Genomic DNA, 13,773 nt, shown 5'->3' on the forward strand with positions numbered 1-13,773 from the left:
CCAGGACAAGCTAACATTGATCTTAGATCTTTAAACCGCCTGTAAAAATAGCACTGTTATGACTTACATTAAGTTCTTCTCCTTTAATAAACATCAAATAATGGCTGTTTGTTCGAAGAAATTGGTAGGTTTGTTATTTTCCCCACAATTAAAATGTGGTTGACGTTTTTTTAGTCGACTCTGATTGGTCAATCCGATATGTTGTCAAGGAAACGCCAAAATGGCGCCATAATATCATAACAACAACAACAACAAGAACAAGAACAACAACAACAACAACAACAACAATGATAATAATAATAATAATAATAACAATAATAATAATTTGTATGATTCACACCAAATATTAATCAAGAACTGCATGTGTTAAGTGTCTTTTTTCACAAGTTTAATCATGCAGCGTAATTTTGTGGAATTTATAAAAAAATATAATAAGCAGCTTCATGAGAAACGCACAGTGCACATCACTTTAAACTGCATATTTAAAAATAAAACATGAACGTGAAGGGTTTCTGTGGTTTTCACTCGTTTATAAACGAGATTCGGCTCCTTACGAGCTTCCGTAGTTTTAGGCAATACCACTATAATACGGGGGTTCATTTGCTTAACAAGTTAGTATTTTTTGTCTTCACACCAAGTTAACACACTTATAAGATATGTATTTATTAATAAATACATATGAAAAGCTTTCTATAGTAGAAAAACTCATAACACGCGTTAGCGTTCTATTTTTTCACAAAATACAACCATCTATGACATTGGTACGATCCGAGAGGTAGGGAAGACCTGTGTAAGTGAGCCAAATCAAGCCTGTGACAGCGGAGAAACCTGACTTTTACAACAAGTAACTACTTTACGGAGGTATGTACGAGTTACACGCTTCATCTCAGTAGCCTGTTCAGTTCAACACTGGTGCCACGTTTCGCCAAGCTGTCAGTGCCAATGTGGGGAAATTGTGAAGAGAGGATGAGAATTTGCTACCATTGGCTACATGACAAGCGGCTAAGTGTTAGCTTCAGCCTTTATAACGGACGGGGAACTGAGCAGGAAGAGATAGCATCATGCTAAGCTATGCTAGTTAGCCTGTTAGCTCGCCCTCCTATTTTGGGATTGGCATTCCGCTAGCTAGTTAACCTTAACTCAGCTGCCTTTTACTGTGATCTGTATGAAGTTAGAGGAAGGGTTGTTTTTAATCGCGATTTAATGTCGGCCAGTCAGATTTTATTCAAAATGACATGATGATGTTGCAATGTTTTCTGTGAGGTGAAATCAACTGGTTTGAATGACGAGAAACAACACGGCCTAGTTTCCCTCACTTGGCAGGTGATCTATGATTTATCCTGGAACGACTCTCAGCGAGTTGATGTTATTATTTGCAGTGGTGTCACTCGGGATATTGCATAGATTTTGTAAATACGACATGGTTGTCCCTGTTAGTCACCGTTCGGGTTGACTGCTTGGTCTGGAACACAGTGTTTATCTCATCTGTAGCTGCCACAGTAATATGAGCAGATGTTTGTAAGCAGGATGGTTGTGTTATGATCATTTGTGCTGTTGCTCTCGTACACATCGCCTTGTATCCTTGCCAGCAATTATTTATATTTCAAATAATGGCGTTTATGTGTGTAATAAGTTTATTAAGTGTTCATTAGAGTTAGGAGACAAGGTGAATCAGCTCTCAGTTACTGTGCTTGTCACCTGTGGAACAAACACGCTTGTTTTGATTCATGTATTAAAACATTATAATTCACTCAGGCTTTCCATTAAAAATAACTTTACATGCCTTTATCTTATTAAATCCTTCATGTCTTTTTAATTGCTTTGTTTTATATTAATAGATTATTATTCACCTTATTTGAATGTATTTTTTATTTCCTTCTAAAGCACTGTGAATGGATTTATCTGAATTGTGTGATATAAGTAAATTTCCCTCGCGTAAAATTAAAGGGGACAGGAGGTTAGTAGCTGGGTCATTACTGTTTGTTGATGTCCTAAGCATTATGTCAATGACTTTCTACTATTTTGGTCTATGTGTTTATATCCTGCTTGGCACAGATGGATTTGTGTCTTGCCAGTGTGGCCTGGTTTGTTCTTCCTCCTGTAGACAAGCCAAACTTCAGAATGAACGTTGCATATTTCATACAGGAACCACCAAAAGCCAAGCATCCATCATCGTCCCTGGATCCACGTGTTGTTCTCTTTTCAACCAGGCTGGAAGAGAGACTGTACAATGTCCTTAAAGCCTCGGGTGGTGGATTTTGACGAGACATGGAACAAGTTACTGACGACAATCAAGGCTGTTGTGATGCTCGACTACGTGGAGAGAGCCACGTGGAACGATCGGTTCTCGTATCCTTTGTTTACCAAAACCCATTCATCATCTCTTCATGTTTCACTTTTAACCCCAAATCCCCCTCATTCCGTAAAGATCTAATAACTGATCCTGCTTTTCACCACACTGGATCATGTGATCTGCTTGTTTTGATTTGGCACAAGCGTTTTAGTAATGCAGTTTGAGTAGTTTGAGGTAAATCAATCCACAGTGGTGACTTCCTGGCAACAGGACTCCAACCTGCAAACGTCTGGTTATAAACCTCTAGTGTCCTGTTATAAGACAACATGTAAATAATTCTTATTTCACAGAAAATCTTTCAGGCTTTTCACATTCCTAGTGAGTTAATTAGTGTTATTATCAATTCAGGTATTATAACTGCGTATAAAAACACAGTATTCTTCCTAACGTTTGACACCAGTGACATTTACGCCCTATGTGTGGCATATCCAGAGCCTCTGGGGGAAAGACTATACACAGAGACCAAGATTTTTCTCGAGAATCATGTTCGACAGTTGTATAAGGTAGGTACTCTGAAAAACTCTCAAAAATAAAAAAAAAGATTTTTTCCTGCATATTACTGTTTTTCTGTAATGTCTCTTGTGCTTGTGTCCGTTTTGTTTGTAGAAAGTTCTGGAGTCAGAGGAGAAGGTTTTAGTGATGTACCACAGATACTGGGATGAGTACAGCAAAGGAGCTGACTACATGGATTGCTTGTACAGGTAATGCCCGCCTTTAGGCCAGGGGTTCAAACATGTTTCAGTTCAATCTTGAGTGGGCCGAACCAGTACAATAATGCTGCTATAACCTTTAACTGTAAAGTTTATTTTGTTTTTCCAAACTCATCCTGAGCACGTGGCTTTGACGCTAAAGCTAGTTAGCTGTCGTCCAGGGCAACATCACTGACATCTCAGCTCAGGCCTCAGGGTTATGTTGTCCTCTACTCTGACAAAATTTGGTTGTCTATGAAATTTGTAGAGTTTGCTTGATGGTTTGGCGGACCGGATTGAAGCCTCTTGCGGGCTGGATTTGGCCCACGAGCTTTATGCTTCTCAGTTTACAAATTTTCACATGTCCCGTGTTATATCAGGGTCATTGGCAGTTCATCATTTCATGAACAGGGTAGACAAACCACACATTCTCACTTCCAGTTTCACTTTGAGTCGCACAGTTTCAGTTTTATTTTAGTGTTTTATGAGAAGTTTCCGTTAAATTCTCTGTAAGGAGGGCTGCCCAGCGCATGCGTTGTCATTACAGCTCATTAGAGTCACACTTGAATATTCCTGCCGGTAGTTTGAGCGCACCTAAAATATTACCTTGAGACAAATAGCGTGAAGTGCCAAAAGGCTTTTGGTGTGTCCTGATTCGCTCTAAATCAATACACCCCTGGAGAGCGTTCACATCTATTTTTATGTGCGCTTCCCACCAGACGGCCTGTGCATATATGCCTTTGTAATTTATTATGTCACAGAGAGAGGGAGTCGTGGCGGAGCAGTGCTTCTGTCTTATAATGGAAAAGAGGGGCTTGTTATCCTCTTTATGAGGCGTGTGTGTGTGTGTGTGTGTGTGTGTGTGTGTGTGTGTGTGTGTGTGTGTGTTTACATCCCGACCCATCAACCCTGGAGGGTGAACTGAGCTGTTGATCAGATCCAAACAGGCCGTCAGTCGCAGCCCCCCTCCTCAGGTGTCTGGATTAGCGGGACTGGACTGACGCTGGTGATCAGATAGCGCTTCGTGCTGCTGTTTCACGCCGGCCTGCAGACGGAGAGACAGCTGCGCTAACACACACAGCTGTCTGGAAGAGCTGACATGGATCAGACTGACGGCGAGGGACTGATTGTCTCTTAAGCTTTACATGGTAGCAGTTTGACGGACCGGCCCGAGCACACAGCGTCTCCTCCTCCCTGTGAGGACACAGGATGAGCCGTCCCAGTTTGAGCTACATAATTTCTCCAGACTTGGGTATTACTGTGTTGCTGGTGTATCAGGAGTTGGCTGTGTGAGCTGGATGTGCTCGAGTTGACTTGCTGGCTCAATGATGGCAATTCTCTGTTTTCCTTTTCAGCTGATCACATGTATTGTGGAGGAGTGTCGTGACAGTTAAAACGGTGTAATATTCCTTTAGATTGTACCTACCGTGGTTGAGCAACGTCGCGTCATACATCTCTCTTCTATTCTTTAATACAAATCAGCAATCCAAAAGGAGATTTTTTTTTCTTCATCGTTTCATTGACTTCTTAAGTGTCATCATTACTTACAAATGCAAATTTTGGAAATAAGCAGATTTCTGTGGAGCCTGTCGCCTGCCTGCCTGACTCCAAATCCCAACTGAACTGTGTCTGCTGCCTCTGAAGAAACAATAAAACCATCACAGATGCTTGGATTGAGAGAAAAGAAGAAGCAAAATTCTCTGTTCCAATTTAAAATGATGCTTCTACAGCTTCCATATCTCACAATACAATAGGCGCAAATCGAACACCACTTCTGTATTTATTTGGACAATACAACCAGAATTATGATGAAATATGAGTGTTAATGTGAAGAGGTAGACCTTTAGGCTTAGACATGATAGACTTTGTTTTAAACATGAAATATTTTTGAGAGAGTCAAACAGTGTCAGCTTCTTTCAGAAAGATTCAGTGTCGATCTTTCATTTGTTACTTTACTGTTCGAGATGGTAGTTAAAGTGTTACTAACTGGGTTACAGGAGGAGTAAATAATGGAGATACAGCAGTGTTACGGCTGAAGAGATAAAAGGAGCAGAAATGAGCGTGTTCCTGGACCAATCCCACAGTGTGTTCCTCTTGCTGGTCCACATCTGATGGCAGCTTGAAGTTTGATTTTTTTTTAACTTAGTTGAAAGCCAGACTTGAAGTTGCAACTATTAATCTATTGCTTCCTGCGACACACTTTATTCTGCACTGATCCCTGGATGCTCTGTATAGCAGTAGGTGATTCTTAACTGTCGCTTCCCTTCACGGTTCAGGTATCTCAACACACAGTTCATCAAGAAGAACAAGCTCACAGAAGCAGACCTGCAGTACGGCTACGGCGGAGTGGACATGAACGAGCCGCTCATGGAGATCGGAGAGGTACGGGCTTTACTCATGGAGAGAGGTGAAGCATAAAAGGCTGTTACCTCGGGGGATTCAGCATGTGTGATGCGTCCTGTACGTTCTTCCAGTTGGCGCTAGATATGTGGAGGAAGCTAATGATCGAGCCCCTTCAGGCTGTCCTCATCCGGATGTTGCTGAATGAAATAAAAAAGTAGGTTTGTCACAAACGCTGCGAGCTGTCACCGACAGACACGAGACTCTGCACTGCAGATTTAACACAAGTTATAGTCCTGAAATGAATATGTGCTCACACTGTTTCCCCCAGCGATCGTTGTGGTGAGAACCCCAACCAGAAGGTCATCCACGGGGTCATCAACTCCTTTGTTCATGTTGAACAGTACAAGAAGAAATTCCCACTCAAGGTGAGAATCCTGTGGTTTTGTTTTTTTCATTTTCTCTCTCCCGCTCATCACTGTCAAACTGCTTTCTCTCTTTCCTGCGTTGCAGTTTTATCAGGAAATCTTCGAAGGGCCGTTCCTGATAAAAACAGGAGAGTATTACAAACAGGAAGCCTCCAATCTACTGCAGGAATCCAACTGCTCACAGTACATGGAGAAGGTGGGACGGATCAGAGCAGATGTGACCGCGACGTGTGTTTACTGTTTACTACCGCTGAAGAGACCCAAACCTGTTTACACATTCATATTTCCTCTTGAGGAACATGAGTATTTACGCTGTCACATGAAGGTTATTTCTAATTTTACACTTTTTACATTTAAACTGAAATGTTTCCGGAGTTTCTGGTGGGGAAAAAGGAATATCAGCTGAGAATTATTTTAATATTTAAATTTACACTCTGTCTAATGAGGTGAAATTAGTTAGCATAAAACAAAACAAAAGCATCAGAGGTGTCAAACATAAGGCCGGGGGACTAAAAGTGGCCTGCAAGAGGCTTCAATCCAGCCTAACAAATGACCACTATGCACGTTTCAGGCAATTCACTCACAAGGCAATTCAAAGTGCTTCACACAGACAAAGAAACACTTCAATTGCATTTAAATCCTAAATTAAACAGATAAACAGATTTTTTCATCAAGTTTACTCTGCACCACGACAAAGAAACACTTGATAGTTTAAATGAAGATGTTGTCCCGGCTCAGTTTTAGCAGTCCGGCCCACTGGAGATGAAATCAGGCTGTGTTCCCCCTGAACTGAGAGGAGTTTAGCACCTCTGATCGATGTCTTTTGGACTTCTGTGTATTTTCTCAAGATTTACATCCCTTTTCGTTCGGTCATCTTCATGTGGATCTGTTCAAAGCCGCACAGCTTTGAGGTGTGGTGAATCAAAAACCAACATTTTGAGAATCGAAGCTTTGATTCTGTTGTGTTCCTGCTGTGATTTACTTTGCCTTTACAGTGTGTGATACACGGCCAATCTTTGATTCATATCTTCCTCTCCCGTCAGGTTTTGGCGCGGTTGAAAGACGAAGAGGTGCGGTGTCGGAAGTACCTGCACCCCAGCTCCTATGCCAAAGTCATCCACGAATGCCAGCAGAGGATGGTGGCGGACCACCTGCAGTTCCTGCACGGCGAGTGCCAGAGCATCATCCGGCAGGAGAAGCGAGAGGGTGGGTGGACGTCCGGCCTCTGCGCCCCCGGCGGCGCCAGCTCCCGGTTAAAACATGCTCTCTGGTGTGGCTCTGTGCAGATATGGCCAACATGTACACGCTGCTGCGGGCCGTGGCCAACGGGCTGCCGCACATGATCCAGGAGCTGCAGGTCCACATCCACAACGAGGGCATTCGAGGGACCAGCAACCTCTCTCAGGAAAACGTTCGTAGCCGATGGAGCTCCAGACTCTCAGCTGTCTGCTGGTGATGGTGTTCAGCACCGTTAAACACTCTCTCTCTCTCTCCCTCCCTCCCTCTCTCTCTCTCTCTCTGCCAGATGCCGACCCTGTTCGTGGAGTCCGTGCTGGAGGTTCACAGTAAATTTGTCCAGCTCATTAACACAGTTCTAAACGGAGACCAGCACTTCATGAGCGCGCTGGATAAGGTACGGCCGCTCGACCGAGCGCCTCGCGGCGCAACGCTCACGTCTGCATCGTCTCACACACACATACACACACTCCTGTTTCTCTCTCAGGCTTTGACGTCTGTGGTGAACTTCAGGGAGCCCAAGTCCATCTGCAAAGCCCCCGAACTGGTGACTACACACACGCACACCCACACACACACACAGAGGATGTGGTCAACAGCACGTTGACCAGGTCTGTCCCGCCGTCTCCGTCCAGCTGGCGAAATACTGTGACAATCTGCTGAAGAAGTCGGCCAAGGGAATGACGGAGAACGAGGTGGAGGACAAGCTGACCAGCTTCATCACGGTCTTCAAGTACATAGACGACAAGGACATCTTTCAGAAGGTGACAGCAGAGCGCCTTATCCGCAGATGAAAGCAGCTCAGAGAGGCAGAGCGGGCTCACACTGGAGCCGTTTATAGAATCATCCAGAAATAACCGCTGCCGTCTCTTTGTGTTTGAAGTTTTACGCTCGGATGCTGGCGAAGCGGTTAATACACGGTTTATCGTTGTCGATGGACTCGGAAGAAGCCATGATCAACAAATTAAAGGTAAATCCAACACACACACACACACGTGTGTGTTAACGGGACTGAAAGGCGCCCAGCTAACGTGGGACTGATGTATGAAGCCTCTTCCCTTTCCTCTTCGTCCTCCCCTGCAGCAAGCGTGTGGCTACGAGTTCACCAGCAAGCTCCACCGAATGTACACAGACATGAGCGTCAGCGCCGACCTCAACAACAAGTTCAACAACTTCATCAAGACGCAGGAGACGGTGGTGGACCTGGGCATCAGCTTCCAGATCTACGTATTACAGGTGTGTGTGTGAGCGGCTCTCTGGTCCAGCTCAGCTTCAGTTGTCCCGTTCTGGTTTTAAGCGTGTTGTTCTCCAGGCTGGAGCCTGGCCTCTGTCACACGTCCCCTCCTCCACGTTCGCCATCCCTCAGGAGCTGGAGAAGAGCGTTCAGATGGTGAGCGGCCTCAGACACGGAGCTCACGGAGCCGACGGCCACGGCGGTGCGAAGTGACCTGTCTTCTGTCATTTCTCCGCAGTTCGAGATGTTCTATAATCAGCACTTCAGTGGGAGGAAGCTCACCTGGCTGCACTACCTCTGCACAGGTAACGCTGCTCCGACCTCCACACACCGAAGCTGGGAAGTTACGTTTTCAGTTGACCTGCAGTTTTTCTCCTCTTCCGACTCACAGGTGAGGTGAAGATGAACTACCTGTCCAAGCCCTACGTTGCCATGGTGACCACCTATCAGATGGCCGTGCTGCTGGCCTTCAACAACAGCCAGACGGTGACGTATAAGGAGCTGCAGGACGGCACGCAGATGAACGAGAAGGAGCTCCAGAAGACCATCAAGTCCCTGCTGGACGTCAAGATGCTCAACCACGACTCGGAGAAGGTCTGGAGAGGCTCTTTTGTTTATTTCTAGATGCTTCTGATGTGTGGGCGTGTCTGAAGCTCGCTCTCTGCTCTCAGGAGGACATCGAGGCCGAGTCCACGTTTTCACTAAATATGAGTTTCACCAGTAAAAGGACAAAGTTCAAGATCACAACGTCAATGCAGAAAGACACGCCGCAGGTCAGACCGGCCTCCTCTCCTGTTTCGCTCGTCGTCCCCTTCATCCTCCCCCCGCGGTCTCACATCCCTCCGTTTCCCGGACTTGCAGGAGATGGAGCAGACGAGGAGCGCCGTAGACGAGGACCGCAAAATGTATTTACAAGCTGCTATCGTGAGAATCATGAAGGCCCGGAAGGTCCTGCGACACAACGCCCTCATCCAGGAGGTGAGTGGATCAGCAGCAGAGCTTTATGGGTAATTTACACAGGAAGGGAAGAGTCTGCAGTGAGTGGTTATTAGAAGCAGGTGCTGGATGTGTCGCTGAACTGGGTGATCTGGTTTTAAGCCTGATTCTGTGCAGTCTTGAGTTGCTCTCCTCCTCCCGTTTTGCATGGTGACGCTGACCTTTGACCCCTGGTGTGTCCAGGTCATCAATCAGTCCAAAGCCAGGTTCAACCCCAGTATCAGCATGATCAAGAAGTGCATCGAGGTGCTCATCGACAAGCAGTACATCGAGCGGAGCCAGACCTCGGCAGACGAGTACAGCTACGTGGCGTAGGCGGGCCGGAGGGGCGGAGCCAGAGAGCGCCTCTGCGCGCACACACACACACACACACACACACACACACATACACTCAGCCGTGTGACTGACTGGCAGGTACACGTTGAAAACGTGTAGCAAACCACAAGAACAGACTCATTCATCCATTTAGGGTTTTTTGGACTTTGGCTGCTCGACCAGCTGAAGCAGGACTGGCGCCCCCCCTCCCCCCGTCCCCCCGTCCCCGAAGGCGAGGAGACGGTCACCACATCACGTCAGAGCGGCCAGCTGACACCACCTCCACCACCCGTAAGGTCCACATCCCCGCCCCACCCACCTTCTGATTTAAGCTGTTTACAACATCACCAGTGCCACGCCCCCGCGCGTCAAAACGACAGAAAAAGAAAATGCCTATAGTCGTACGAAAAAGAAAGAGCGGATCAACATACTAGCCGACAAAGAATAAAGGATGAAAAAAAAAACAAAAAGAAAACGAGGAAAGATTACGTGGTAACATCAATGACACATTGGTGGCTACACATTAAAAAACAAAAAAACAAAACCATGCTTTCTTTTCTCACGTTTGCAGTTGTTGTGTGTTTTATTTTCTCTCTTTGTTAAATGTACTGAAGTTAGGAAAACTATTGTAATAAAACTGGTATACTGACTATTGTATCTACTTTCAAATGTAAAGAAAATGAGGTGACAAACATGATCCTGCTGCTTGTCAAATAAATAATTAAAAAGACTGGAGGGTTTTATTGTATGTGTCAGGTCTTTGCATTTAGATGAAAGCCATACTGATGTTTGGATATCAGAGTCAAGAAGTGTGTGGCTTTATGGCAATCAGCCGACAGTGAGGGTTTTTGGTTTTGGTTTTTTCATCTCCTTCTCAGAATCCCACTGGAAATATGAAAGCACTGTCCCAACGTTGACCACCAGGTGGCATAGTTTTAAAATTCTGTTGTTGCAGTCAAATTTTTTCAAAAATTTGCTTCCTGCTCTTTACACAGAGTCGAACGTTTAGGAAAAGTTGCATTTTAGCTGCTCTGAGTATTTCCAATTTCAACATGTCGACTCTAACCAGTCTTACGTATGATAATTTTTTTTCTTTCTTCTTTCTTTTTGTCATCAGTACAGTAATTCCTTACAGGCTGCAATCATGATGGAGTTTGAGTCAGACTTATTCTCTCAAGATTAAACCTTCTCACTGTTTTCATATAACGGCGCAAGGGAATGAAGAAGTGGGCTTTTACTGATCCAGCCATGTGTGTCATTCCGTTACTACTAAACCACTCAGTTTTTTATGAATGGGAGCAGATTAAAAAGTTGCGTTACTGCGCATGGTGCATGACGTCACACGCCGCTGCTGTCCGTGGTGCTGACGCAGCTGAAACATTATGTGTGCAAACAGAGGAATGGGAGCGGAGGGAGAGAACAGCGACGTTTACAGAGTCCTGTGGAGGAAGACACGTGTTTCCGGTGGAGGAAAACATCTGAAAAATAGACATAGAAATACCAAAATATCTAAGAATAGAAACAAAAAACTATTTAGAATAACGTAAAGGATCACAAACATGCACGTGTAATCCCGTTTTATTCCACGTCCCCAGCCAGCAGTGCCAATCGGACCTCGTGGCGCAACGGTAGCGCGTCTGACTCCAGATCAGAAGGTTGCGTGTTCAAATCACGTCGGGGTCAAACTTTTTCTAACTGTGCAATAATAATCTAGATGAACTCCCGACCAGCCGTCAGTGGTACGTTTCCAGTGGCATGTTAAGACTTTTTTTTCCTTGGTACGCGTTCCACCAACCAAGCCACAGCTCTCATTCATACAAATCTCGTTTCAGAAAAAAAGCAACTACATTCAGTACAATAATCAAATTCATAAAAAATATAAATGCATAGAATAACCATTACATTTAACAATTTCAAACAGTCACAGAGTTAGTCTGTTGTTTTCTACTTTAAATCAGTCCCAAAAGCCTTTGGATACAGTCCCACTTATTGCAGACTGCAGTAAATTCATTAGATAAGCAGTACCTTCACAGCTTCAGAGCAATAACAAGCAAGCAATAACACACTGGAGACAACAGAGCAGTAATAAATGCACAATGTGTGATGTGTTATCTGTTCCCCAGATGATGTTCTTTATACTGCAGCTTCTGAGAACTAATACCATTATTCACCATATTACTGCGAGTGATTATGAGGCAACACATATATGTAGTGAGGTGTTGCTGAAAGACTGGTTGCAGAAAGGCGGAAAAGTTTCTTTTTGTGGTATGATTAAAGGGTTAAAATGATACTCTATGTCCTTTTTGGGGGGGGGGTTGAAGTGGGACGCGCCCGCAGGTGGCTCTCACTTTGTTTAGTTAACTTGGATCAGAACTCAGTTATTTTGTTGCCTTCTCTATGGTTATTCTAGGCCACCTTCCCTTTTGTTCCCTGGCTCTATATGCCACTTATTTTTCTATCTCAGACTCCTGCTTGCGTGTTTAAACAAACTGATGCAGTTATTTGTTTTTGTTTTTTTCTGTAACTCTACGAAATTTGTGCACTTTGGAGGTGCAGGTGGGGCTCCTGGATTAGCTATTTCTCTCGTCCCTGGTTTGTGGAGTTTGTTACCCAGCAGCCTCCATGCTAGTGTTTAGGTTTTGCTGCTTTGTTTTTTCTTTTGCAGTGTTTTTTTTTTTTTTGGGGGGGGGGAGAGATTGATTTATTTTTCTTGCGTGACTGTTGCCAGTCCATCACTAATGCTTTGCCAGTCTTTACACTTTGTATGTGAAATGCATAAATACATCATTCTGTTCTGCCATAAGCCGGGATGAGCCACATTACGTTTGTTACTTGGAACTGTAGAGGTCTGGGGACGGCTCTGAAAAGGGGAAAAGTATTCTCTCATTTAAAATCTTTGTCATCTGATGTTGTGTTCCTGCAGGAGACCCACATCCAGCCCAGTGAACAGAGGCGGTTAAGATCTTTATGGGTTTCTCAGGTTTATCAGTCTACATTTTCTTCGAAGGCCAGGGGGGTTTGCTATCCTTATCCGCAAATCTGCTCCATTTGTGTTTAACTCAGTGGTCATGGACCCAGGCGGGAGGTATTTACTGGTTACTGGATCCATTGACTCAACACCTCTTACTCTACTTAATGTGTATGCCCCTAACTTTGACTGTCCAGATTTTTTTCGCAAAGTTTTTGACCTGCTCGCGGACTGCAACAATTACAGTATTGTTATCGGTGGGGACTTCAACTGTTATCTTGATCCTCGGCTAGATAGGTCCTCCCTTAAGACCGCCCCACTCTTTAAATCTGTTCCAGTCCTGAACAACCTTGTCAATTCACTCAACCTGGCTGACATCTGGAGACTTCAGCACCCTATCGATAAACAGTGCTCCTTTTTCTCCCCTGTGCACGGTACCTTTACCAGGATTGATTATTTTCTGATCGATTCCAGATTGATTTCTAACGTAACTAGCTCGGCATACCATAGTATTTTGATATCTGATCATGCCCCCCTTACAATGAGCATTAATTTTAACTTAAACTCTCCACGTTACTACTGGAAATTCAACCCCTCTCTAAACTCGGATAATTCCTTTCGGCAGTTTATAACATGGTTCTGTCTCAGATTCGGTTCTGTGGGAGTCCTTTAAGGTCGTAATCAGGGGCCATGTTATTTCATTTCAGGCGTCGGCTAGGATGACTCGCCTGGCCGAAATAGGAGCTAGATTGTCGGGGTTAGAGGAATCTTATCGTACAGACAACTCCGGGGATACTCTTCATGAGATACTGTCAACTAAATTGGAGTACAATTCTATCCTTAGGGAGCAGGTTGAGAATTGTATTCGCAAGCTGAAGCAGAAACACTTTGAGCTGGGCGACAAACCGAATAGGTTACTCGTTAGGCAGCTGAAAGGCGTTCAATCGGGCAGCGCTATCCGCAAAATCACCACCTCAACCGGGACGCTAACAACCGATCCTAAACAAATAAATGACAGATTTCTTGAATTTTATAAGCAGTTGTACACCTCTAAATGTACCGCCACCGAAGCAGCTATTGAAGATTTTCTTAATTCTTTGGACATTCCATCTCTTAGTGAAGTAGAAATGCATGATTTGGATTCTGATATCTAAACTTGCCATCTGCTGTTTTCCTAACTGTAAGGCCTGTGGCCCTGATGGATTTGCTATAGA

General features: G+C 44.5%; 1 protein-coding gene and 1 non-coding gene across 4 annotated transcripts; both read left to right on the top strand.

Annotated features, from left to right (window-relative positions):
• Nucleotides 1-764: 764 nt before the first annotated feature.
• On the top strand, nucleotides 765-10,130 carry cul2 (cullin 2). Of its 3 annotated transcripts, none has more exons than XM_030099844.1 (21): nucleotides 765-861; nucleotides 2,211-2,349; nucleotides 2,754-2,856; nucleotides 2,960-3,054; nucleotides 5,319-5,424; nucleotides 5,517-5,599; nucleotides 5,714-5,810; nucleotides 5,896-6,006; nucleotides 6,854-7,016; nucleotides 7,097-7,221; nucleotides 7,336-7,443; nucleotides 7,534-7,593; nucleotides 7,682-7,810; nucleotides 7,930-8,016; nucleotides 8,130-8,282; nucleotides 8,359-8,436; nucleotides 8,519-8,585; nucleotides 8,672-8,874; nucleotides 8,952-9,053; nucleotides 9,142-9,258; nucleotides 9,460-9,645. In XM_030099844.1, exons 2-21 carry the CDS (start codon nucleotides 2,231-2,233, stop codon nucleotides 9,589-9,591), a joined length of 2,238 nt encoding a protein of 745 aa, XP_029955704.1. In that variant the 5' UTR covers nucleotides 765-861; nucleotides 2,211-2,230; the 3' UTR covers nucleotides 9,592-9,645. The 3 variants fall into 3 exon arrangements, with proteins under 3 accessions (XP_029955704.1, XP_029955705.1, XP_029955706.1); XM_030099845.1 differs by having other exon boundaries at nucleotides 771-861; nucleotides 2,146-2,349; XM_030099846.1 differs by lacking the exon at nucleotides 765-861 and having other exon boundaries at nucleotides 2,231-2,349; nucleotides 9,460-10,130.
• Nucleotides 10,131-11,202: 1,072 nt separating this feature from the next.
• trnaw-cca (transfer RNA tryptophan (anticodon CCA)) lies at nucleotides 11,203-11,274 on the top strand. The gene has a single exon. It is a non-coding gene; the product is annotated as a tRNA-Trp (tRNA).
• Nucleotides 11,275-13,773: the final 2,499 nt, after the last annotated feature.

This window comes from Salarias fasciatus, chromosome 9, assembly GCF_902148845.1.
Source record: "Salarias fasciatus chromosome 9, fSalaFa1.1, whole genome shotgun sequence".
Taxonomy (NCBI): domain Eukaryota; kingdom Metazoa; phylum Chordata; class Actinopteri; order Blenniiformes; family Blenniidae; genus Salarias; species Salarias fasciatus.